At 46.1% G+C, this 23,259-nt stretch overlaps 8 protein-coding genes across 8 annotated transcripts; 3 read left to right on the forward strand and 5 right to left on the reverse strand.

Annotated features, from left to right (window-relative positions):
- Positions 1 to 87: 87 nt before the first annotated feature.
- On the forward strand, positions 88 to 501 carry F4817DRAFT_319241 (NADH-ubiquinone oxidoreductase B18 subunit-domain-containing protein; the record flags this gene model as incomplete). Its single annotated transcript, XM_049301034.1, has 3 exons — positions 88 to 124; positions 187 to 311; positions 397 to 501. The coding sequence occupies 3 exons, from the start codon at positions 88 to 90 to the stop codon at positions 499 to 501; spliced, it is 267 nt and encodes an 88-aa protein (XP_049155694.1).
- Positions 502 to 741: 240 nt separating this feature from the next.
- Positions 742 to 5,849, reverse strand: F4817DRAFT_231185 (uncharacterized protein). The gene has a single exon (XM_049298925.1). It carries the CDS (start codon positions 5,741 to 5,743, stop codon positions 1,085 to 1,087), a length of 4,659 nt encoding a protein of 1,552 aa, XP_049155695.1. The 5' UTR covers positions 5,744 to 5,849; the 3' UTR covers positions 742 to 1,084.
- A 342-nt stretch (positions 5,850 to 6,191) lies between these two features.
- F4817DRAFT_348062 (GTP cyclohydrolase II) lies at positions 6,192 to 8,137 on the reverse strand. The gene is made up of 2 exons (XM_049304633.1): positions 6,615 to 8,137; positions 6,192 to 6,521 (listed from the first exon to the last, which is right to left on the reverse strand). Exons 1-2 carry the CDS (start codon positions 7,767 to 7,769, stop codon positions 6,474 to 6,476), a joined length of 1,203 nt encoding a protein of 400 aa, XP_049155696.1. The 5' UTR covers positions 7,770 to 8,137; the 3' UTR covers positions 6,192 to 6,473.
- A 165-nt stretch (positions 8,138 to 8,302) lies between these two features.
- Positions 8,303 to 11,432, forward strand: F4817DRAFT_348063 (uncharacterized protein). Its single transcript, XM_049304634.1, has 3 exons — positions 8,303 to 8,378; positions 8,512 to 9,446; positions 9,598 to 11,432. The coding sequence occupies exons 2-3, from the start codon at positions 8,621 to 8,623 to the stop codon at positions 11,247 to 11,249; spliced, it is 2,478 nt and encodes an 825-aa protein (XP_049155697.1). The 5' UTR covers positions 8,303 to 8,378; positions 8,512 to 8,620; the 3' UTR covers positions 11,250 to 11,432.
- Positions 11,433 to 11,976: 544 nt separating this feature from the next.
- F4817DRAFT_348066 (peptidase) lies at positions 11,977 to 14,639 on the reverse strand. Its single transcript, XM_049304635.1, has 4 exons — positions 13,708 to 14,639; positions 12,946 to 13,636; positions 12,631 to 12,889; positions 11,977 to 12,539 (listed from the first exon to the last, which is right to left on the reverse strand). The coding sequence occupies exons 1-4, from the start codon at positions 14,078 to 14,080 to the stop codon at positions 12,183 to 12,185; spliced, it is 1,680 nt and encodes a 559-aa protein (XP_049155698.1). The 5' UTR covers positions 14,081 to 14,639; the 3' UTR covers positions 11,977 to 12,182.
- Positions 14,640 to 15,194: 555 nt separating this feature from the next.
- F4817DRAFT_348067 (uncharacterized protein) lies at positions 15,195 to 16,264 on the reverse strand. Its single transcript, XM_049304636.1, has one exon. It carries the CDS (start codon positions 16,065 to 16,067, stop codon positions 15,444 to 15,446), a length of 624 nt encoding a protein of 207 aa, XP_049155699.1. The 5' UTR covers positions 16,068 to 16,264; the 3' UTR covers positions 15,195 to 15,443.
- A 144-nt stretch (positions 16,265 to 16,408) lies between these two features.
- On the forward strand, positions 16,409 to 17,182 carry F4817DRAFT_348069 (uncharacterized protein). Its single transcript, XM_049304637.1, has one exon. It carries the CDS (start codon positions 16,913 to 16,915, stop codon positions 17,144 to 17,146), a length of 234 nt encoding a protein of 77 aa, XP_049155700.1. The 5' UTR covers positions 16,409 to 16,912; the 3' UTR covers positions 17,147 to 17,182.
- Positions 17,183 to 17,352: 170 nt separating this feature from the next.
- On the reverse strand, positions 17,353 to 20,601 carry F4817DRAFT_348070 (uncharacterized protein). Its single transcript, XM_049304638.1, has 3 exons — positions 20,082 to 20,601; positions 18,976 to 20,026; positions 17,353 to 18,914 (listed from the first exon to the last, which is right to left on the reverse strand). Exons 1-3 carry the CDS (start codon positions 20,485 to 20,487, stop codon positions 17,588 to 17,590), a joined length of 2,784 nt encoding a protein of 927 aa, XP_049155701.1. The 5' UTR covers positions 20,488 to 20,601; the 3' UTR covers positions 17,353 to 17,587.
- Positions 20,602 to 23,259: the final 2,658 nt, after the last annotated feature.

A 23,259-nucleotide genomic window follows, 5' to 3' on the forward strand; every position in this document is an offset into this window, starting at 1 on the left:
CGGACCACTTCGAATCTATTAGCCCGACTCACGTCGCGACCTTCTATTTAAACTAATTGACCATCCGCGCGTCTGACGTCTTTCAAGATGGGTCTCCTGAGCGGCTCGTCCGAGGCTCCTCCAAGTATGCATTCCATTCCATTCCATTCCATTTTCGCATCTGCAACTGCTGACCGGAACCTACAGAAGCTACACGGGAGGAGATGCGAGACGCCAAACTCCCCCTGGCCTACCGAGATAGCTGCGCGAACCTCCTCATTCCCCTCAACAGATGTCGTGTCGACACATACTACCTCCCGTGGAAGTGTAGCGTACGTGGTGTTTCTTCCTTTCCCATGTATGCTCCAGTTGGTATCCGGCTAGGCTAACAACGTCGTCGTTATTTGTACTGAACAGGACGAGCGACATAGCTACGAGAAATGCCAGTACGACGAGTTCAAGAAGCGCGTAGCGAGGATGGACGAGCTGAGGGAGGCCAAGGGCGGGGCACGAAGCAATTGAAACCGGCCTGCATTTCCATGTAGGTAGAAAGGGAATAAATCGACTTGTACATATCCTAAAAAAAACCCTCTACTAGTTGTAAGAGGTATATTCGTCATTGGCCAAAGGGCTACCTACTATTAGGCTATTCTCCGAATCCTCTCCGCGTTTCACTCGTTAGGTAGTAATGGCACCAAACGCCCGATATACCCTTCTGTGATAATAGAGCTACGCTTCTGCGCGACTACATAATATACCCATATACCCATGGGTACCTAATGCTATGCACCTTTCCCTGATGTTAACCTTAAGACAAGGGTTATCACCAACGTTTGTAGAAAGAATCCTACTTGATATCTTTGCTTAAACTGGATATTCTCTACTGCTTCTAATTATGAATCGTGCTTAAGACTTCGGCCTTCACTATGAACAGACTCTTTCATTTTCGGTTGTCGTGTGATTTGTTTTTATTTGCTCTAGCTATTAGTTGAACTGAAGCAACTAACCTTATGGAGGGGTGTGGAATATGACACTGGTATACTGGTTCTTAGCTACCTAACCTAATATCATCTATTAGACCAACCTTGTGCCTAAACAAAATCAACTAGAATCTTGAGCTTGTTTTTCTCCGAGGTTTAATTGGACTGAAGGTGGAGATCGATGTTGAGGGAGAAGTCGACAGAGGTCCCTGCGACGAGGAGATAAATTTCCTCCTTTTTGCCGGCTGAGGTCTGATAGGCGCTGTCACACTTCTCGCGTTGCGATTTTTGGTATCAATCCTCTTATGTACCCATCCGTTACCCCTAGGTAAACTGTCCGGATCGGGAGAATAAGTCCCATCAACCTCGTCGTCGGCATAATTCTCGGTATAGACAGGTTCTGAATCCGAAGACAATTCGACTACCTGCGTTCCAGGAGGAAGTGTGAACTGGGATGACTCTTTAGGTAATTTCCGTTTCTTCATCGGTGGAGGAGAGGTTTTGATTGGTGGGGACTTTGAAGGCGCTTTAACAACGCCATCCTCCACAACACCGTCGAGACTTCTTCTTTGGCTGCTCTGCTCGAAGCTATCCGGAACTCTTGAGGAGCTTGTTTGATAATCTGACGTATTATCTAACTTCCGCATTTCTTCTTCGTAGTCTTGCTCCTTTTGCGCTCGGGCCTTTTGCGATCCATTGAAGGGTAGAGACTGCGACTGAGACTTGGATGGACTCTGCGTACTTCGCGAAGTGAGCGAAGTAAGCGCCGTGCACCATACGGTATTAATTGAGGACAATGAACTAGGAGTTGAGGGTTCTGCTGACGATCGTAATTCTGATTCTTGCGCCGTTGTCTCTTGTCCGACGGCCGACTCTTCTTGGACAAAGGGCGTAGGCGTAGGGGTTGAAACATCCTCATCTGATTCTAGATCCTGTTGGTATTCAGTATCTAGAGCAGTAGAGATGCCGTCATCTGTCATTTTAAGAGAATCCGGCTCTGTAACTTCCATGTGTAAAGTGTAATCTAGCTGCCGTCCACTGCGAGCACTACTCACTGACGAAGGGGGGACAGTAGCTTTAGACCTCACAACTTTCGGTGTCCCGGTAACAACTTCATCCTCGTGACTATCAAATAGAGGGGCCGATGACTGTCTAATGCTAGGAAGTTCCGATTCTAGAACTTCGATGTCTAGCCTAGTAGATGGACCATCCGAATCGATATCGCGGCTGGAAATATCCTGAATTGGTAGTTGACTAGTTTGTATACCTACGAATTGGCTGGTACTCTCGTGTAACTGTTGGGAAGGGCTATTGACCTGCGAAGGATTAGACGCTGACGTACTGCTGTGTTGTTGTGCCTGACCCGATGAAGAAATCTCGACGCAAGTAACGCCGGACGTGTTTTCCTCGATTGATTCTTTTGTGCTAGACCGTTCTCGTTCTGAGTGTGCGTCGACTTTTACGTCTTCGGCGATGGCTGGCGGTTCACTCCTCGTATTTGAGCTAGCTTCAGGAAGGGAGCCAGCTGCACTAGGTGTCTCATTAGGCGCCATGATAGAAAGCGGCTGTTGAAGAATTCTAGGCTGCTGCATTTCGGCAAAGCCAATAGTCCGAAATCCTTCGTCCTCTCCTTCATCTTCGTCGTCGTCGTCATCGAGATCTGGCGCTTCAAATTTGTCATATATCCGCTGGCCGGTACTCTCGTCATATTTCTTCTGGTTTCGATCAAGATATCGATCTCTCTTAGCAAGACAGACTTCCAAGCCAGTAGCGTCGTCATCGATTCTAACCACTACACCCGTCACGTTAGAAAGCTGCGGCTGCCAGTTAGTCGCCGACGAGCATGACCACTGCTGCCAGGTTATCACCATTCCAACTTGAACTTCCCCGGGACGTAGAGCGGGAAGCGCCGATAAATCCGATGGCAAGGATGGAAGATCATCCATGTCTGTAAACTGGCTCGCATCATTTATAGGTCTGTTGGCCTCGCGGGGTTGGGATGCCTCAGTGTCATCATAGTTGAGTTCGACATCGGCATCATTGGTGTAATCGTCCATACCGTTGAATGTATCATCGTACCCTTCTTCGTCCCACATGTCAGATTCTTCGTGCTTCCGCTTCTTGCTTGGGCGGTTATCTTGATAGAAATGTCCTTGGTTTCGCTGTGCTCGCTTACTTTGACCGCCACGCTTGTTTTTCTTCTGGGACCATGAGCTTTGCTGTTGAGGATCCCAGCGCTGAACGAATGGAAATGGGGGTTCGCTGAGCTGCACCCCTTCGTAACAGCACTCTACGGCTCGATATGTGATTTTGTCTTTCCAGGACTCAAGATCATCCTCCACCGTCGGGCCGTCTTCATTTATTTGCCGTGTACCATCCTTTCCCTGGCCGAGTCTTGGGTTGTCGAGCGGTCGAATATCCCGCATTAACTTTTCCCGTAATTTATCCTCGTCTTCTTTTGTTTTGGGGTTACGAAGACCTAATGCACCGAAAAGGAGTCTCCGACCGGCGCCTATATCTACACGAAGCTTCTTTTGAACAGAAGCTGATGAATCCGCGTCTTCGTCCACAGGTGTCATAGCCGACGTGTCCTGCTGGATAACCTGACGGTTAGGTTCGTCGCGTTCATCAAGCTTCCGTTTTGTTGATGTGGACATTCTCGATGACTCGTCGAACCGAGGAGGGCCAATTTCTATTCCGCCACTAGCGATCGCATTTAGCAGCTCCTGCCGCTTAGCTTCAAAGAGAGCGTTTTCGTCTATGACAGACAACCCAGTTTCCTCGCCTGTAGACGTCGCACCCATAATCGTACCCTGTTGCGCTAACTTTTTGGCCTTGTTTGCGGCTCTTCGGCGAGCATTTCGCTTTTTTGTCCTCTCGTTACCAGCTCCGGGAGGCACTGGCTGAACATGAGGAATCGTATTTGGTGGTGGTTGTGAAGGCTTAGTTTGCACGCTTCCGGTGAGCGAAGTTTGGACGCATGCTCTAGCTGTATCGGTGTTGTTGGAAGTCTCTTCTACACCTTCGCTTTCTGACGCGGAATTTGATTCAGCTCCGCTAGATTCTCCATCAGAACTTTCATCCGAGGATATGTCACTGCTATCGGAAGTCTCGTTACTACTTCCGATTTGGTTTAGGCTGTTATCATGGCCGAAACCTCTTTTTCGGCTGAGTTTTTGGCTATCGGAAGACTGCCGCTTCAGGGAGATTTCTTCCGGACCATCGTCACTATCATCGCTACTATCATCACTCTCATTGTCCGAATCGCTTGTCATATCATCACAGGAACTCTTAGGAGAGCTATCCGCCGGACGCATATTACTATCGTTATCGTCATCGTCGCTATTGTCGCTTTCATTGTTGCTATGGTCGCTACCATTTGATGACATATCCTCGTCGTCGTTATTGTCAGAGTCATCATCTTCGGAATCACTATCACTTGAGATTTCAGAATCTTCATTCTCCGAGCTGGAACTTGTAGCGTCGCTCGATGTATCGTCTTCCTCAACTGTCTTTTCAGGGCTAGTTTTATGGCCGTTCAACGTTGCGGACGTAGTTTCGCTCTCGCCGCTCGCCTTATTATTATCAAACGAGCTAGATATTGCAGCCATCTGCGCTAGCCCCCTGCCAGAAGTAATTGATCCAGGTGGAAGGCCTCGATGGTCAAACTGCCGTACAAAGGCAGATACTTGCTCTTCGTCGTCTGCATCGGACATATCCTCGTCATCGTGGGCGATGTCGTCGGTAATCTCCTCTTCTGGGTGCGTAGTAGGAATATCTTTTGTTGGATCATCTTTTCGTGATTTTCGTGATTTTAGCTTTGATGTTGTTGTCATAGACATTGACCCTGCTCGTAATGCGGATTCTGGCAGCTGAGGTGCGAAACCACTAGCTAGAACATCGTATGCTGACTTAAGGTCATCGCCGGAGGTCGCCAAAATCTTCTCGCAGATGCTTACTGGTGCCGAGGGGAACGCAGCTTGTAATGCTGACACCTTATTGCAATCTTCCCTTGTTGAATCCTGCGCATCTGAAGGCTCCTTATTTTCCACAATAGCATTATCTTCCGCCAAATCCCGAAGCTCCTGCTCAAGATCATCTTCGTCGCTTGGCATTTCTGAGTTCTGCTGATCATAATCGTCGGACTCAGAACCGTCACTTTCATTATCTGCCTCTGCTTCATTATCAAAGTCACCGTCTTCTGTTTCGGCATCGATGAAATCGAACTTCGGACTAAATTTGACGTTCGGGAAGGCTGATTTATCCGCTAGGCGCTCGCCATTCGTGAGAAGTAACATAGGTGTATCTTCGTCGTCGTTTAGGCTATCATCTAGGCTCTCGTGAGGGTGTAAAAGTCTACGGCGCTTCCGCGGAGGGTCGATTGGAGGTCGGCCGACCGGGACCCTTAGGAGGCGACGCCCGAAAGGGATACCATCGACGAGGTGTCTGCCGTCAGAAGAGATCTGATGTCGACCGCTGATTCGACGACGCCTGTTGTCATCTCGATCGAGAGCTCGAATGAAGACTCGATCATCAGGTTTAAGGACGGTGCGCACAGGCTGAAAATGGAGGCATTCGAAACTTGTACCGTCTTGATCGCGCAGCTCGACGACGTAGTCTTCTAACCCTTTCTGGCCGATCTCTAAGGGAAAGGTCTCGTTAACCTTCTCGATGAGTTTTGAGATAGTCGGGTTGTCTTCGAGAGACACATTCCACATGAGTCGTTCTTCCGGAAGGCCATCCCTACGCACCACCAGGCGTAGGCGCATGTCTTTCTCAGCCATGATTAGGTGTGCCCCAGACACTAGAAGCGAATACGCAGCGAATACGCGTATATCAGATAATTAAAGGGTATAATTATAAGGTCATGAGGATGATTTGTGTTATTTATTAGTCTTTGGTGTAGAGTAACCGTTGACCCGAAGGGCGAAGGGGCGACTTTATTTTGGGGCGGAAAAGGTGGTAGATTTCATTGCTCAGGTAGACCACCAGATAATTACACGATGCGAAGTCTCAAACAGAAAGCTGCTAGAAAGCGCGTTGCGAGAGCTTTGCAGCTCTGGTAGAAATCATTTTTAGGGTCAAGGCGCATAGGAGGTACGTACTGCGGATAGGTACGCAGATTTCATTGGCGGTAGATGAAGATTATGGAGCCTACCTCTTAAAAGCTAACCGGTCTAAAATTTTGGCAAGGATCGTGGGGTACATAGACCCTGGGAGATGCAAACGCCAATAGATTTTGATAACGGTTCACTTATGTACAACCTTAGGTACCTAGGTACGTAATGTACCTACATATGTACGTCTGGTGAAGCTATTGATATTCCATATAAACGAAGCGCATCTAGCACATTCATAGGGCATCAACGTAAGCGTTGCAAATTTACTCCTTATAATCTTACTCCTCTTCATATGTCACGTAAACCCAAAAATCTACAATGTCGTTCTATGATTTTTGAAAATACAAGGCTGCCGAGCGTATTTAGGATAAGCACATAATGGCGTATGTGCGCATCAAGGCGGTAGGGTACCCATATCCAGCATATGCCCCATCTTCTCGATCTATAGGTGATTACGCGGTTAGCTGCTCGATATCATATCTTCGACAACTATTTCAAAGAAGGCAAGGGAGAAAATAAACGAGAAAACACACACCTTTGTTTTTAGATAGCCTTCTACTTCTCGACTCCTAAATCCCCCCTTACCCTTCCAGCTTAGCGGCACCATTGCGACGCGCTCCGTTACTCTGACTTCCCTATTCGGTCCTTCGACGGCTCTAATCTTGTCCGGGTTGTTAGTCAGCAACCGAATCTCCTTCTGCCCCAGATCAAGGAGCATGGCTGTTGCCAACCCGTAGCTCCGCGCATCTGCTGGATGCCGTAACAGCAGATTTGCCTCCACCGTATCGGACCCTAAGTCTTGCAAGTTATACGCCTTTAACTTCTCGCCAAGGCCAATACCGCGCCCTTCTTGCCGTAGATAGATGACGATACCCCCGTTGACAGCGGTAGGTAGCGACATAAGTCGCGCCGCCTCGTCTAGCTGTTCGCCGCAGTCGCACCGTGCAGACCACGCCGTCTCGCCAGTATAACATTCTGAATGTATCCGAACAAGAGGAGGTCCATTAGGGTGTGAAACTTCCTCTGTCGGGTTATTGTCAGTAGAAGACGAGCCACTTGCCATGCCGCTTTTCGTCCTTCCTGGGTAAAGGCGACCGGTGTATGCGCCCCTCACCATACGGTCCATCTCCGTCTCTCCATCCCTCGGCGCATCCAAGGACCTGCTTCGGATATGTGGACCAAACACTATCGCAAGATGTTCCTTGTTGTCGATATTATTAGTGTATAGATGTAAGAACATTTCGGTTCCGGATACTGTCGGAATACGAGCGCGCACGATGCATTGAACTTCGGGTAGCGTCTCGAGAAGCCTTGGTCGCTTACTACCGCAACCACCAGATGGGATAGAAGAATCAACGGGAACGCCGGGAGGCTGTTGTTCGGCTAGGGATGTAGGCGTCGCATTACCTGGGGTAACAGGAGGTGTAAAGGCGGGAGAGAGGAGTGAGGGCGGCGGCCGGCTTGCATCGTCGGTCTGCGTCGAAGCTGGATTTGAGGTAGATGAAGGAACTAGAAAGGAGAGGGATAGCTCATCCCGGTCTAACCTAGGTGCGACAGCGCTACCTTCGTCTTCCCGAAGCGGCCGCGACCGCGGGGAATAGAAAGACGGGAGATTTGTCGTATCCTCGTGCGTTTGGGGATCTGGTACACCACGTGGATTTCCCACGGAAGACGAATTGGGGCCTGGCATGCCTTTATATAAATCAATTCAAGTCTCACTCTAGTTTAGAGTATGCAAAAACATGCAGCGGAAAGAAGCAAAAGAATGGCGCTGACATATGTAGGAACCGGTTGGATTTTGGCGGGGTGTACATAAGATATGTATCAATATGTACGTAATGACATGGCGAATTTGAAGTAAGCGGCTGAGAAACCGAGGTATGTATACATAGGTACTTCATTTCAATGCCGCCAGGGTTAGCAGGCACATTCCCTGTACGTGTACCTAAGATAGGTACGGAATACTGTGCGTCTTTGTTTACGGATACAAGGACTCGTGATGCAGCATTATTAATTGTAATGGCATCTAGATGAGTCTCGTAGTAGGTATCGTTATTGATTAAATCTATGTAAGGATTACGAGAATAATTATGTGTACTTCGTACAACTATAGCCATTCTGTGGGCGGTGAGGCTCCACCAGTGGCAGGTCCGTGCTTAGAAGCGGATCCACAATACTTCCTAAGGTATAATAAAAAAAATATCTCCTCTTCACCTTCCTCCGGCGTAGATGTGTTGTATGTACACCTTAAGAATTAACTTTTATTAGTTAGGTTATGTATGTGCGTTGTGTACCTAAGGTAGGTCGTAGTCATACATGTACCTAATTTATAGGTCGCATGTTGAATAGAGCCCCTCACCTTCCTATGTGCTTGTTTGTTTTAGAGTTCCTTATGTCCTCCTGTCCTTTACCTAACATCATTCTGGAGTTAGCACCTTTCGTCTTCCCAACTTCTAATTCAACTTAGAAGATTAGAAGATAGCAACGAATGTCTCTCTTCACCGATTTATAAAAGCATTGCAAAACCTTACCGTTTTCAGGATGCTGCCACCAAGCCTTGTTAGTACATACCAACAGTACAAGAATGACACCGATTCTATTGCTGGCTGGCTTGCCTCTACGGCAAAGGCTACCGGCTATGTGTCCGACCCCTTAACTCAGCAGCTACCCAAGGGGACAAGTACACGACTGAAAGGTAAGGCGAGGGCTGAAGCCAAGAAGAAGCAAGCTTCCTCATCTAGCAAACCGGCGCCAGTCAACAAGTACATTATCAAGATCAAGGACTTCATACCCCTAGCAGAGTTTATAGCTTCTAAGCACGACATATCTATCCCGAACTCACTCATCACTACCCTGCGTCGAGTCATTATTGCCCGTGGAGGTTTTAGTGGCATGCTTGCCGAGAAAGGGGCCATTGCAGATGAAATATCGGATGTCAATCACGGCTATTTTGTAGGCGTCCTTGAGAAGGTACAAGAGATTCTGAAACCCCAAACGAATACCACGTCAACTAGTTCCACTGGTTCCTCCCCTAAAGCTTCTAAGGATAAATCTCGCGCGGGGGTTACTGACGATGAGTTCTCCAACCAATTCGCCGGCTTAAAGGTGTATGAGCCCTCAGAAGATTTCCTCAATGCACCTGACATCGAACGACCAAAGGTCCGCGAAGGCGATAATGTAACATACGAAGCAGAGCCACCTTCGTCCCTTGAAGATCTCTACGTCGCCGTGACACTGTTGATTAACGATATCAACAAGATTCGATCTCGCATCGAATGGATATGGACCAACTATCGAGATGGTTTTTTTGAGCTGGCTGCTTGTGCGGTTACCACTAACACCGCTATTGACCTAGCGCGGAAGCTCAGTAAGTCGATTATGATCTTGACTCTTCCATATTCCCAATCCTTCGTCTTATAGGGTGTTTGCAATACTTCCCCAAGACAGTTTATAATAATTTCAATCCAAATCCATTTCCTACTTCCATTTTCATACACAATGTTAACAATGTACCGCAGTGGAAGACGTAGTACCAATGTTCAAAGATCATGGTGGGTTATGGAAGGTCTTAAATCAGTTTCACATCGTCCAAGTGATGATGAAAGGGTACGAGCCTTTCAGTCACTCGCCCAACGGCGCCGATAACTTCAACTACGACACGTACGACATTGCGGATGGGACCTACATTTTAACCTGCAGAATCCTGGATGCGTTCACCAGGGTAGTACAGCCTGGGGCTATTCCATTATACAAGGAAGGAATGTTTGGTTACTACGATCCTCGAAGCGCTCGAGACTCTAAGTCCGGCTATCAGAAATTCGAAGAAGATCGAGTGTTACTCATGTCGTTCTTCACAGAGCTCATGGCAGTGGAACGGGGGGTTGGCGACTATCCAGTTGAAGACGAATTCTTGCGTGGAATTAAGGAGCTAGCCAAGACTAAAGAAGTGCCATTTTATCTTGTCTTTGCCGCCCAGATATTTCTTGATATTCACTATATCCTTCGTGGAAATGCCAGTCGAGGGTTTGAGACACTCCAAATGAACCTTCAATTTTTGGATCGAGAAATTGAGGAGCATTTCGAATTCCATAAGGACCTGAAAATTGATAACTGGCCCACCAGTCACAACCAGATGATACGACACCTTCAAGCAAAAATACAGTACATACTGGGAGACCCCGTATACAAAGCCAAGACTCAAGCGTACCACGCACTCCGCGAGCCCGTCCCAGCGTCTATGGAGCCCAATAGAATATTGAAAATGTCACCGGTTCTCTGCGGCCTTTTACTCTACCATTTTCGCTCGTCCACGTGGGAGATCGGCATCAGGCTCGCAGACGCTTGGGGATCTATTACTTACTCATTGCATCTGTATAATTCCCTACAGAGCGAGAAGCTAATATCGAACTGCTGGCCAGATATGGACTTGGTATGGGCGGTACTCGGTGATAAATTCTTCGTTGGAGATACGCCAAAAGCTCCAGAAGACTACTTCAAGAAGTTCTCCCTCCAAATGGGTACAACAGCAGCAGCGTTTACTAGCAAACGCCGGAAGAACACGGCGTTAACCTCCCGGTCGGGACCTCGAGGGATCAAAGATGGCATACCGGTCTCGTCTATGTTTATGAACCGGTACCGACATGGAACGGGACAGGTCGACTGGACGGCTGAGCATATTGCTCAAATCGTCGACCTTAGCCTGTGGGAGACAGAAGGTTTAGAGGAAGAGGGCACTTTGATGCTGGGACAAGTCGATACCAAGAAGCTGAAACAGAAGTCGAAATCAATCAAGGCTAACAAGTTCTCGGAATTGCCTCCAGAACAACTCATCAGAGCCTTAATGTTCGCATTACAAGGTGAGGCCCTTGAGTTAGCTCTCCCTTACACCGCAATGCACCGTGAATGCTGGGCACTTTTACGAGCCGTACGGAAGCAGTGTGACCCTCTACTTCGACAGATGTTCACCTCAAAGTATATGGAGCGGGAAACAGAGCTGCCTTTTGTAGTGGGCTGGATATTCACCGCTCTTTGGGAAAGACGGGATACGAAGCTTCTAGCAGAAGCCGGTGTTGCCGTTGCTGATTTCATCCGATCAGATGGCAATACGGTCCTGGACTTGCTAAAAAGCATCGGAGTACCAGTGGTCTTCGGGGGAGAAGAGGTAGTATAAGCTGTGGTGCGAACTTCAGCGCATCCCTTTTATTTAAATCGCTAGGGTTGTCGACGAAGCCTCAATACGGTAATTTGATGTAAACGCCTCCTACTACGTTTGTATTGTACGTGATGTGATAGCTTCGCCTCAAGTATTCTTTTGGTCGCATAAGCAGTCGAAATGAATAACTCAAGTCCTCTACACTCTGGCCTTGATTTATGTATTATACCGTAGCTTCTCGCCCAGGAGTCTCTTGCCATGCATTAGGTATATATTGACCACGGAAGCCTACTAGCACCTTGTTAATTTTATTTAGATACCATGTAGCGATTGTTGATACTTATTGTGCCGTCCGCAAGGCATTGTGAACATATTTCTAAGCAATGCGATGCCCCCGCTCGTCTTCAGGGGGACATCAACTCACCATACGATCTAGCGAGTAAAAAGGAAATGAATATAGCAGCAACCCGTTACGGTGGGTGTTAAGGTGGTTATTTTGCCCTCACTGCTATAGAGAACTCGAACAATATGAGGCAACCCGACTATCTATCTAAGGGAGGTTTTAGCTAACTTATCTCCACTACCTTAGGATAGGTTAGGTTAGGTACTCACTACGTTAGCCCGAGGGAATAGCTTTCTATATACCTTACCTAGGTACCTACCTATCTTGCTCCCCCTATTTGTTTAGCCGCTTGCGGACCGATTATAGTGTTCTCGGAAAGCGTTGATCTGACGGTACGGTATATAGGTAGTCATCATTGTTCCATTCTACAGCATCTTTAGTAATATATAGGTAGGTACCTAGGTACATATGTTCGATTTTGATTTCCGATTCCTTCCATCTTCGTCTATGTTTTCGTAGTCGACGTTGGAGTAAGAAATGCTGTATATTTAGGCTAACTCGTCGAGTCTACGAGCATATCTAAATTACAATTCCATCATTATGTTCCATTAGTTCTTCCAATCTCCTGGCCTTCCTGTATAGTATGATATGTAACTATTGGTATGTGTGGCATTGGCTGTGCCTTCACTTTTATAAGTAGGCGTCAGTTTTGCTCCGTCTGAGATGACAAGGTTCCCTAGTACTCGTCTGAAAAGCTCTAGAGAGGCCTTTGGCTGATAGTATGGCACTTCATGCCCCGAGTCATAAACCCGCGTGAAGCTGAAATTACCGTACTGCCTACTTTCTCCATATTCAACGCCATCAACTACAAATGGGGCGTAGCCTGCTTCTTTGAACTCCTTCTTGTGCGTATAGTTTACCGCCAACGACACGGCTTCCCCACCCATCCAGTTGCATATATAATCCTATTAGACAATCATTAGCATCGTCCTTATAAAGCTATACTCCGTGTAAAAGGGCGCATGCGGGTGTGGAGAGAGATGATAGGGGTCTTACAGCATCACCGTATATCATTGCGATGCGGACATCGTATGCAAGGAGAGCCTCGAGGTCCTCCAATAGATTTGGATAGACAAAGTCGCCGGTATAATCGAAGCCTGTGTATATTTGGTTGCTGCTTGTAGATGTGTAATTGATATCGACGCCAATAGCATTCTGGACTTTCGGGGTATTAAGGTAGTCGGCCCAGTATCCGGGCGGGATACTTGCATCGCTCTCGGCGCGGATGTCATAAGGATTTCGCCCGCTGACCACGCTGCTCGCCGTTAGAATTCTTGTCAGCCTCAAAGAAGAAACAATAAGTAAACTCACTAATACGGCGATTCCACCAAGCCCCTGCAAATGGCCGTTGCCTGTGAGCAGGCGGCCTTGCCATCTGGTGTAGAGCGGTCTTGTTCGAAGCATAAGTCGATTGAATCGCGGCAGCCACCAGGGAAATAGTAATTCGTCTTCATATAGTCATAGATGGATTGGTTCACGGCCTCTATCCCATACGTATTCTTAAACGCCATTTCGGCGTAATAAGGTGCTTGGATCCTCTCCGATATAATACCATTTATGACGCCAAGCGTATGCATGGTGAGTTCGACACCAGGAATACTCCCATCCTGAATCAACTTGTTCTGATCATAGAAATACTTGAAAAAGGCTGGACCGTAATGGCCGCCGTAGCTCTCCGTCCACAGGTTGAAACTGCGAGACTTGACGGTCTCGTCTAGGACTGGCAGGTTCTGGATGAAGGCCTGTAAAACTTCCCAGGTGCCCTTTGCAGCAAGATCCGTGGTGTCGAACCGGTATGGGTCGACGTCGCTATACCGACCATCGGGATTGGATGAGTTCACAGGTAGTCCCGTGGTTTGATTCACAACACCTACAACGGCATCGGCGTACGAAAACCCGACTCCAATGGGCTGGGAGAGGAAGAGAAGATTGGTCACTTCATTCCAAGCATATGGATTCACGACCGAGGTGCCATTATGAGTGACATTACACGGTCCGAGTTCTATTTAATAGTAGTTAGCGTATCAGCTTCCGGCTTCCAGCTAAGTTTAGGTATTCATTTGAGAAAAGTACCCTCAAAAAGTCCAATCAACGAATCGCTACCAGGTCCACCGTTAAGCCACAACGTCAGAGGCGCTTCATCGGGATTTGACCTGGCTTCGAAAAACCAGAAAAACATGTGTGTATTCTCATCGAGGTCGACGTAACCCGAATATGAATTAACTCCAGGAGTTGTCTCGCATACACTTTCAAGTTCTGGTTCCTTGTAACGGATTGTGACTCCTCCCGGAGACTTGATGGTTGTGACGTTGGAAGGCTCAGCAGGTACTTGCTTTTTGATCAACTTCTCAATATGATTCGGCAGCGAGCTTGCTGATGCGAGGGAGGTACAGAGAGAAAAGAGCTGCAGAGCTGCCGTAGCAGTCCCCCGCCTGATAACGTGCATAGTTTTCCCTGGTCGTTGATGAACTCGAGGGAGAAACGAGGACGAGCGAGGGGGAAAAAAAAACACAGAGAACTCGCAGGAATGGGAGATGATGGCTCAGCTCACCGGTTTTATACCGACTTCATGTTTACATATACCCGACTGCCCCACTCGTTTTTTCTTTTTTGTTTACATATTGATAATACATGTACATATAATATGGAAGTACCTAATGTAAGCACTTGCTGATAATACAACAATTATTCTGTAAGGTGACGTGCTTGAATACCTACCTAAGGTACCTAACACTACAGATAGCCAGGGCTATCTCATCCTTACCGGTGTTGATCAACTACCGATTTCAAATATGACGCTTTTTGAACTCGATGTAACTTTGCCTACGACTGCGTGCAGAAATATTGGGGGCCGTAGGAATTTGAATGGGAAGGTGAGTTGTTAAAGTACAAGGATTCCGCGGGATAAGCGCTATCATACCAAGGTACCTGATTAGGAATCTACGTCGTATCGGATATGGTTCCTGCTTTTGCTTCCCTTTCCTGGTGGGGGAGGGGGAGGGGCGGGGGGAGGCATCGAGAGGGTTCTAAGATAGGTAAACAACATTACATGTTCGTCATTTCTTACTTCTTAACAATACCTACCTACAGGTCGCCAGGGTCTTCAATGCTATTTAATGGAGATGTTACTTGAAGCAGTTAATAAGTATCTTACTATCTTATTTAGTTATGGCAAACTATAAACCTATTCGAAGATTCTAGTCTAATCTCTACTTAAACCGGTAATTTTAGATGATAAAAGTCTTCCCGAAAACACGAGATATATTTACAACTGTATTTTGCCATAATATTTCGAGTGTCCTGATACTTCGCTCTTTTCAGTAACATCTCTACTAAATACCTAGCATTGAAGATCCTGGTGACCTGTAGGTACCTAACATACCACTAAAACTCGTATATCTCTCCAATATCTATTCCCAATTACATATGATAATTGGTGGCAATAGGCAAGTTTGCATAGAGCACGTTATCATTTCGGGAGCTTGCTGCAACTATACGAGAATCTACCCACTTCACCAATAGCTGCATGTGGTGGCCGCGCCGCTTCAAATGTTTGCACTTACATAGGCTAGTTGCAGGTGGGGAGCATGTATTCCGTTTCTAGGCTGCCACATTTTACTCATTGGTACCTACATGTAGTTTGCGTTCTCATCTATTGCCTTGGAACATAGGTACCTACATAACGTGGAGGCTCTTGATGTCAATCACCTACTTCCAAAGTGTCACCTTAAAGCACTTGTAACTCGCAACTATAGCTTAAGAACGGAACTCAATCGATATCCTAGACTTGTAATAAAAGACGTGGGGCATTAATCCATCCCAGGTTCTCGCCACCACCGGTTTCGATAATACACGACATGCGGCGCAAGCCCTTCAAGCCGGCTAATCCATTCTGGCGAGATGTTGCCATATATTTGGATGAGGTGAAGTCCCTTTAGAGTTTCTATCGTGTTGAAGAACTCGTCTTCCTTCTTCGCGTTCACGCGACCAGTCCACCCTATGGAGCCGACAGGCCTAGGTGCCCAATCAATCACCAAGGCTTTGAGATTTTTAGTACGCTCAATAACCTCTCCAAAAAACGACAACCAACTATTCCAGTTGGGGTGCTCTGTTGCCATAAGCAGCCAGAGCTTTTCCAGCCGGTCGAACCGAAGTTTCCCACGGACAGCGAAGCCAATTCGCCGGTCATTCCATCCGGAAACCTGAACGCGCAAGATAGCTTGTCTGTGAACTATGGGAGAAAGATCGCGATAAAAATTCTTTGAGGCTAGCATTAAGCTAGGTAACGACCGGAAGTATGCTGTATCACCCATATATACAAGATGGGGACGTAGTGTATCCTCAAAATCTTCGTGGTCAAAGGTGAGATAAAAGTCGATAATACGATCAAGCACTTCTCGTGGGAGGGATAATAGCGGTGAGTAAGCTTGCATCGTAGTCAATGAGTATGAGTACTAGGGTTTAGAGCAGCGTCCCTACTGTCTTGAAAAGATAGAATATCATAATAATACGTGACATTAACAAATTTCCATTTCAAATCGATTTTTCTTAGCTACCATGGGTAGAAGTTGATGTTAAGTTGCCAAGTCGCCAAGGCGAGATGCGGGGTGTAGGGCTGTGAAGTAGTGTATGAATTACGGATTACATCCGCTGCCAAGCTTTGCAATGCCTATGATGGGAGGTAAGTTAGATCCGAAAGATTACAGGGGTTGTTGATTACTTAGCAGCCTGTCTTTATTTTCTATTTTGACTCTGTAATACTAGCCCCTTTCTCTCCCTATCTTATGTATGTGTTCCTGAGTCTTGAAAGTCCCATCTAATACCATCCAGACATAATGCCACCAAATCGGAATAGTAGAGCGAGCTGCGACCCTTCTCCGAGAGGGCGGCACCGTACTTGTTCTACTAATGATGATACAGCCTAGTCTGGGTATCTGACTTAGACACCTCGCGGAAGCTGCTTAGATCTCATATTGCAAAACGTACCCACGCAATTGTTAGGAGAAAGCGGGTTATCGAGTATCAGCATCAAAAAGAAACTCCAAGTAGCGTTCCCGGAAGTACTAGTACTGCGAATCAGGATCCAACACTGCCTCTCAGTTCCGGTATGACTACCTGCGAAGAGTCACATCGTAACCAACCCCTTCCAACATTCTACACTTCATATGAAAACCGAGCATATGATTATCATATACCCTATTAGATAATAACACATACGCCCTCGCCACGCGGAGATTTATTTAACCATTTTTCAGTTCCATTATCGTCGCTTCACCTTATGCAGTTCGCAGCAGGGGATGCTGCCGCGCTGAAAAGCCATGTTAGTGCTGTGAGCCAGATGGTCTCGTTAAACGGAGGTTTGGAAAATATTAAAGGAATGAATGGCTTCTTAAAAGTGATGATAAACATTCTAGTTTGTAAGCATCGACGAATGATTGAAGCGACTCCCTTCGATAATCAAGATCGCTCTAGGTTACACACTCTAGATTATTTCTTTAGTTATCTAATTTAATATAGCGACATAGAATATAAAATATCTTCAGTGAGAGTCTAAGGTGAAGTTATTTAAACGTATATGTGAAGACATTTGATTGCAAAATAGAACCGGATAACTCAGGCACCCGCGAATTAGAGGCGGTGCAGGCGCTTATTTGATGCAGGGAGGCATCAATTTCATGTCACTCACATTTCTATCACGATTGCTGCTCTTCACCTTAGGTCTATTTCATTTCATTTTATTCCATTTCATTTCAGTCGAGCTTAAATTGACAAGATTCTATGATGGAAAAACCACTTGCCAAAATTAAGCGCACTGCATTGTCACCCCTATCTAACCGACCCTCATCGAGCCAAGCATTAAACATAGCAAGTAATGTTCGGTCTGATTGTAAGGCCATATTATTGATAGAACATACTTCACATGGGAGATTCAATCAATACTCATCACACCCATCTACCTCCTGGTCCTTTTCGAAACGTCAAGCCTGACTAGCGATGACTTGACTCTCGTGTCCATGTCTGCTCCTAAATGTTCTAGGGCAAATCTTAATAATGTGCCTTGTTCGCATGCCTCATCAAGACATAAAGGATCAACAATACCCAGTAACTGGCGATAGAACTCGTACAGGGCGAGTCGCTCTCTTGTATCGACATGCGGGGAAATCCCGTAGGACTTTGCTGCATCCTTCAGCTCTGGCATTGAGTCGATGGCATTGAGTTCGCCAATTGCTATGTACTGCAGTAGCCTCCAAATATGTGCACGTCTCTCCGGTTTGGACGAGAAGAACTTTCTGAAAAGGGGCCAACTATCAATCCGATCGCCATATCCGTACTTATCAAAGACAGACGGTAGTGTGTAGGAACTCCAGGCCCTATAAAACTCGTCAAAAGAGCATATTGGTGGATCAGGAGGACCATCGTATGGGATTCCAAGGCTTTTACAGTAAGCCCTTTTGGGCTTGTGCCCACACAATAACAAAGAGTATAAACCTCCGAGCCTGCCCTCGGCGTGTTGAATCCCTTCGGGAGTTAGGTCGCGACCGATGCATGTGGCGAATCCGAAGTCATACCAGAGGTCTAAACCATGTTCTATAGGCGGTGGGTTGGAATTTTCAAGTGTTAAGGCGAAAAAAACAAAACATCGTCGCTTATCAAACGGCTCTAGTTGTTCCATGGTCTTTCCACTGTCTTGACCCTTGAGATATTGCCTCGCTTCTTCAAACACTCTTTCTAGGTAAGATCTAGGGGATTCTTGGTTCGGCTCAACTATCTTGTCTTGGCTTAGCAGGTGGGTGTTGCGAAGAAGCCACGGGAAATACTTCCCACGCGATATTTCTGGTATCTCATTGTACGCCTGCACGATCTGATCCAAGAGGACCCCGTTCCTCCTCCAGGCGTCAACAGTCTCGCTACGAACGTCGAAATACTTGAACAAACCGATGTAGACACCAAGCAGATGCGATTGCTCATCCCGAGTCTTGCAGCGACTGAATCCAAAGTCATTCAATACTCCAGGGTCATCCGGCATCTCATCTGAAAGACAGTTTAAACATAGATAATCTGCTGTAGTGAGTGGCCGGAGATTACAATAGAAGATATGATAAATCCCCATTTGGCTCTGGCAATGCTCACTACAATACCAATCTCTGCCGCAGAGGGTACAGTGCCGTGATGTTATATTGTAGCATGTCCCACATTCGCCCTCAGTCTCGCGTTCCGCTGGAAGCTGGGATCGAGAAGGAGTCTCATCAAGAGTGTCCTCATTTTGCGGGGAGACCGGCCTAAACGAACGGAACTTGTTAAATATTCAACCAACCCATATTTTCGGGACTCCATTCTTACCTTATTATAGGCGCTCTCAAAATAGAATGCTCTCTATTCGTTTGCAGATGATTCCTTATCATTTTCGCCAAGTGTTGGTCCTCAGTATGCGGCACAACAGTTGCAATCGAGGAACCTCCGATAGTTGACTCTTTTATATGAGGTCTAGGCTTCGTATCATGCCGAAGGGATTTCGCGACTTGGCTCTGTAACTTCTTAATTGCCTCAGAGATCAGTTCGAGAGAGCCTTCGCTAAGCCCATCAAGCTCAGGTATAGTCCACAACTCATAGACTTTTCCGTGACAACCCCGGCAAGCAAATCCGACCATTGAAAGGAACCTGTAACAGAGCAGACAGGACCGTTTACTGCAACCGACGTATTTAAACGTATTATCCAGCTGCGTACCCCTCTTAGACAAGTCCAACACAAGCTGGACTTCGGCGTGGACGTTATTCTCGGTCGCCTTGAGCTTACCAAATCTATTTGCCAGTTTGTCCCTGGTCCACTTTGATGACTTATCCGTCCCTGAATTCATTAAGACGCTCGTCTCCGCGTCATTAAACTTCAGACCGAGCGACTTGAAAACTTGACCAATGGTCCAGGGGGGAACCACAGGCTGTTTCTTGGTGAGTGGCGCCTTTTTCATGAAGGACGTGAACTCGACCCATCGTATACACAATTTGTCAAACCCTTCAATCCTTTCGGTGGCTCGAACAAAGGTTAGGAAGGCTACGTGAGGTCGGCTCAATAGATAGACCAGATCGCCAATTTGCCGGCCGACTGATGGCTTCTCTGGTTGAATTTTCTCAAAAATGGAGATGTTGTGGAGGGCTCGTATGTGATATGCCTCGAGAACGATCTTACTTAGTTCGTGTGGTACTTGGTTCAAGAATAGAGATAGTGCCTCGATCTGCACTGCAAGGTTTCTGGTGATATCCGAATCGGACTGCTTCATTAGGTGGATCTGGCCTTGGTTCAAAGATTTTTGCAAATCTGATATATATCCCTTTACTCTCGGTGTGTATTGAGTTAGTATTAACTCCCACAACTCGGCTGTGTCTTGAGGCGAAACTATATGCTCTGATAAGTATCGGGGTAAAGCTACACCCCCTGAACGGAAACACACTTGGACAGCCCGCCATGCGCACCAGGACCTTCTCTAAGGCTATTATAAAGTCCTTATCCGTTTGCTTTAACCCAGAGTTCTTAGCGACGACGATCTCAGGGACTCCCAAGTTCTCTATCATCAATGCCGCAGCTACTTGATAACCACCTCTCGTATGTGATAGAATCTCGGATAATCGGTCAAGAAATGCGCGCTTAAGCTTATCATTGTCGAAGTTGGTCAACGGTTGACCCGTAATGGAATCGTCATCTTTTGCTGGCTCTATCATATCGGGGCCTACTTCATAGGCGTCGAATGTAATGGCATCATCAGCCTGTCCGCTATTGCGAAGGCTCAATATCTTGGTGTACGCCTCGAAGCGAGACTTATCTAGGCCATCTAGCCCCCAATGGAATGTATGGCTCATTGTCTTGATAAATATTGAATGTAACTGGGAGGAGTAAAGATAGCTATGCTAGCAGCGCTCGATCGAGGCGGGGAAATCATGGTTATATTTACGTTGAGAAGCGGTAGGCTGCATTCTGCATAGGTGGCCAATATGATCTATCATTAGCTGGGGGGTTGCATACCTACCTAGGTACCTAACATAAGAAATCATGCGACCAAACAGTTGGTTACTCCAATACTATAGGTCTAAATACACGTATTGTAGTCAACTTTCAAATTAATTATGGTATGTGTTGCTAGGCGCCATATCACGCACCAGGTACCTCGGGTAACTTAGCAGTAACAAATAGCTTACCACTTGCCTACCTCACTTAAGTAACCTGTTCATATCATTAACAGTAGGAAGAGAAAGTGAAAAGTTTCCATCTCATCAATACTAGGTATAGTCTGTCGACGGCGAGGTTTCCATATACTAGTAATTTGAGCCTTCTTGAAAGTCGTTAACCGTCTATGGAAGCAGCAACAAGGCCTACCCAGGACACTGTTCGCATACCTACCTCCTATATCCGACCGATCACTATTATTTAACAGGTAGCTAATCCGGTGAGAATTCTAAAACAGCAATGAAAATAAACACGAAACATAGAGAGCTATATTATACATCAGGATAAATATTTTGTATTATACCTGTTAAACTAACCTTGAAAACTCCGATGTCTTAGGTACCTGGTAGTATTTGGTCAACAATGAAGGAACCCTTTGTCCTTGTCATAATTCTGACAGCGAATATTTTCTAGCAATATGCGACCATGTTGTAGTGTCCTTTTTATTAGAACTCGGCGCATTGCTCGTATTTCCCCCCATTTGTTAATACAAGCTTCGTATCTAGCTTCTTCTCGGCTTGAACGTACAATACACATTTTGGTAAATATCATATTTTCCTGTTTCCGTTTATGCAGGTAATCCGGTAGATGCTTCTATGTTCTTTATCCTGGATCTGGGTTATCTTTCTGGTTTTTGACCAGGCGTCGTGACCATATCCTACCATTTTCGAGTTATGTTGCGACCGAATTTCCAATCCCATACGAGTATAAAACCCGATACGTGCTAAGTTGTGACGGTATTTCGAACGCTTATTTTCACGAGTAAGGAATTTATATATTCTTCGTTCGAGCGCACGTTCTTTCTCTTCGTCAGCTTTATGTGTTGCACAATCTGATGCCGCTATATAGGTATGTATGAACGACATTTATATTCTGAGAAGGGATTACGGGTAACTATGCAAATGGGCTTGAACCCATAGGGAATGGTTTTATTAAGCCGAGTAAGAGTGTTTTGAAAGCGCTTCGAGTTATCTGAACCCAGAAGCTCGTTTTGTGCGAAAAGATCTCTACTAGTGAGGCTATCCGTTATTATTGTCAACTGCTAACGGTGTTTGTTCGTTATCATGATCTTTGTTTTCGTGCACAAACTTGTGCTTGTTGAGGTCTAGTACGTAATGAAATAGCTAGGTACAGCGAAATAGACAAGAGCTATTATACCTCGGTAGCTTTACTATATGGCCTCATACTGGTATTGGAGATAGCTTGCTAGGCTGAGCAACTAAATGTACAAATTTTACAAGTTAATCGTTATATCTGCCATTCTCTTATATCAACCGTGGTTCGTATCACCCGAACCAACAATCACAATCATTACTATAAAAATACTCAGCTATTAATGCCTGCCTCAGCTCGTGCCGAATTACCGCATATCCACTAGCAGCTTGTCTAAGTAAACAACTGGCCTTGGTGGACCTTTTTGATGCCTAACAACTGACTAACCTACATGCTTGGTTTATTAGGCCTATTGCATGGCTTGAATATTGTCTATTGTAACCCCATGGTTTCTTCCGGAATGGATATCTCTAATATATATTCTCGTCGATATTATAGTCGGGCTCAACCTAAGAAGACGCACTCCATGTTTAGTAGATATTGAATAGGGCGTAAACATTCGAGGTGACTGGCCAAAAATATTGATTCTAGCAAATGATCTCTAAATTGTCTCTGACTGCCAGTTTAGTCAACCTCATTGCGTTGTCGCTAAGGCCCATGCCTTGCGCCAGCATCGTATGACGTGGATATTAGAAGTTGGTTGGGTCTTATTGAATACTAGTAAAGTCGGTGAACCAGGACAGATACTGAGAGGGCACGGTGGGGTTATAAAATATCGACCCATTGGCAATAATTTCAACTGAAAACATAAAAAAAAATATTGTTTCCATTAAAAGCACCGTGTGAAGGTACAGCGGTGCCCGTTGTTTTAATCTTTCGGAGAGTGTTGAGATATGTCTCGATGATGGGCATTGAAGATTCTTTCAAAGATCATGTCGGCAATAATCGATCATCGTGATATGGAAAAGTTCTAGTCTCGGCTTATGAAGAGGAGTATAAGCAGGGATCTGGTCTCACCCCCCGCTACAGCCCACTAGCTCTGAGCCTCTGCGTATCAAAAAGGGGTACTCAGTCAAGTCCCCATTAAAAATAAACGTATCTTACCGTGGATCTCGCCAGCAAGCCTTGGTAGCGAGCTAGTAATGGGTTAGATGGATCTTGGTTGTTTTTATCTGCATAGGTATGATAAGAGCATAGTCTAACGCAAAACAAGCATGAGTAAGTCTGATTGGCGGAACTACTCTAGGTACTAAGCTATGCCTCATATTTCTTTTTTTCCCCCCTCTTTCGTCTGCCGCCTTTAAAAGCTTTCTTTTTTTAAATTTTTTTTTTTTACTGGGATGGCCACCGACACT

This window comes from Daldinia loculata, assembly GCF_022478755.1.
Source record: "Daldinia loculata strain CBS 113971 unplaced genomic scaffold F4817scaffold_57, whole genome shotgun sequence".
In the NCBI taxonomy this organism is placed as follows: domain Eukaryota; kingdom Fungi; phylum Ascomycota; class Sordariomycetes; order Xylariales; family Hypoxylaceae; genus Daldinia; species Daldinia loculata.

Excerpts from the sequence above, each read along its gene's own strand:
- F4817DRAFT_231185 (XM_049298925.1), bottom strand. The coding sequence starts at position 5,743 with ATGGCTGAGAAAGACATGCGCCTACGCCTGGTGGTGCGTAGGGATGGC.
- F4817DRAFT_348062 (XM_049304633.1), bottom strand. The coding sequence starts at position 7,769 with ATGCCAGGCCCCAATTCGTCTTCCGTGGGAAATCCACGTGGTGTACCA. Across the intron at positions 6,522-6,614 it reads AAGGCTATCTAAAAACAAAG|ATCGAGAAGATGGGGCATAT; the intron begins GTGTGTGTTTTC and ends AATCACCTATAG.
- F4817DRAFT_348063 (XM_049304634.1), top strand. The coding sequence starts at position 8,621 with ATGCTGCCACCAAGCCTTGTTAGTACATACCAACAGTACAAGAATGAC. Across the intron at positions 9,447-9,597 it reads TGACCTAGCGCGGAAGCTCA|TGGAAGACGTAGTACCAATG; the intron begins GTAAGTCGATTA and ends AATGTACCGCAG.
- F4817DRAFT_348066 (XM_049304635.1), bottom strand. The coding sequence starts at position 14,080 with ATGCACGTTATCAGGCGGGGGACTGCTACGGCAGCTCTGCAGCTCTTT. Across the intron at positions 13,637-13,707 it reads GTTGATTGGACTTTTTGAGG|AACTCGGACCGTGTAATGTC; the intron begins GTACTTTTCTCA and ends ACTATTAAATAG. Across the intron at positions 12,540-12,630 it reads CAATGATATACGGTGATGCT|GATTATATATGCAACTGGAT; the intron begins GTAAGACCCCTA and ends ATTGTCTAATAG.
- F4817DRAFT_348067 (XM_049304636.1), bottom strand. The coding sequence starts at position 16,067 with ATGCAAGCTTACTCACCGCTATTATCCCTCCCACGAGAAGTGCTTGAT.
- F4817DRAFT_348069 (XM_049304637.1), top strand. The coding sequence starts at position 16,913 with ATGCAGTTCGCAGCAGGGGATGCTGCCGCGCTGAAAAGCCATGTTAGT.
- F4817DRAFT_348070 (XM_049304638.1), bottom strand. The coding sequence starts at position 20,487 with ATGAGCCATACATTCCATTGGGGGCTAGATGGCCTAGATAAGTCTCGC. Across the intron at positions 20,027-20,081 it reads GCGCATGGCGGGCTGTCCAA|TTTCGCCTCAAGACACAGCC; the intron begins GTGTGTTTCCGT and ends CAGAGCATATAG. Across the intron at positions 18,915-18,975 it reads TTGAGAGCGCCTATAATAAG|GCCGGTCTCCCCGCAAAATG; the intron begins GTAAGAATGGAG and ends CCGTTCGTTTAG.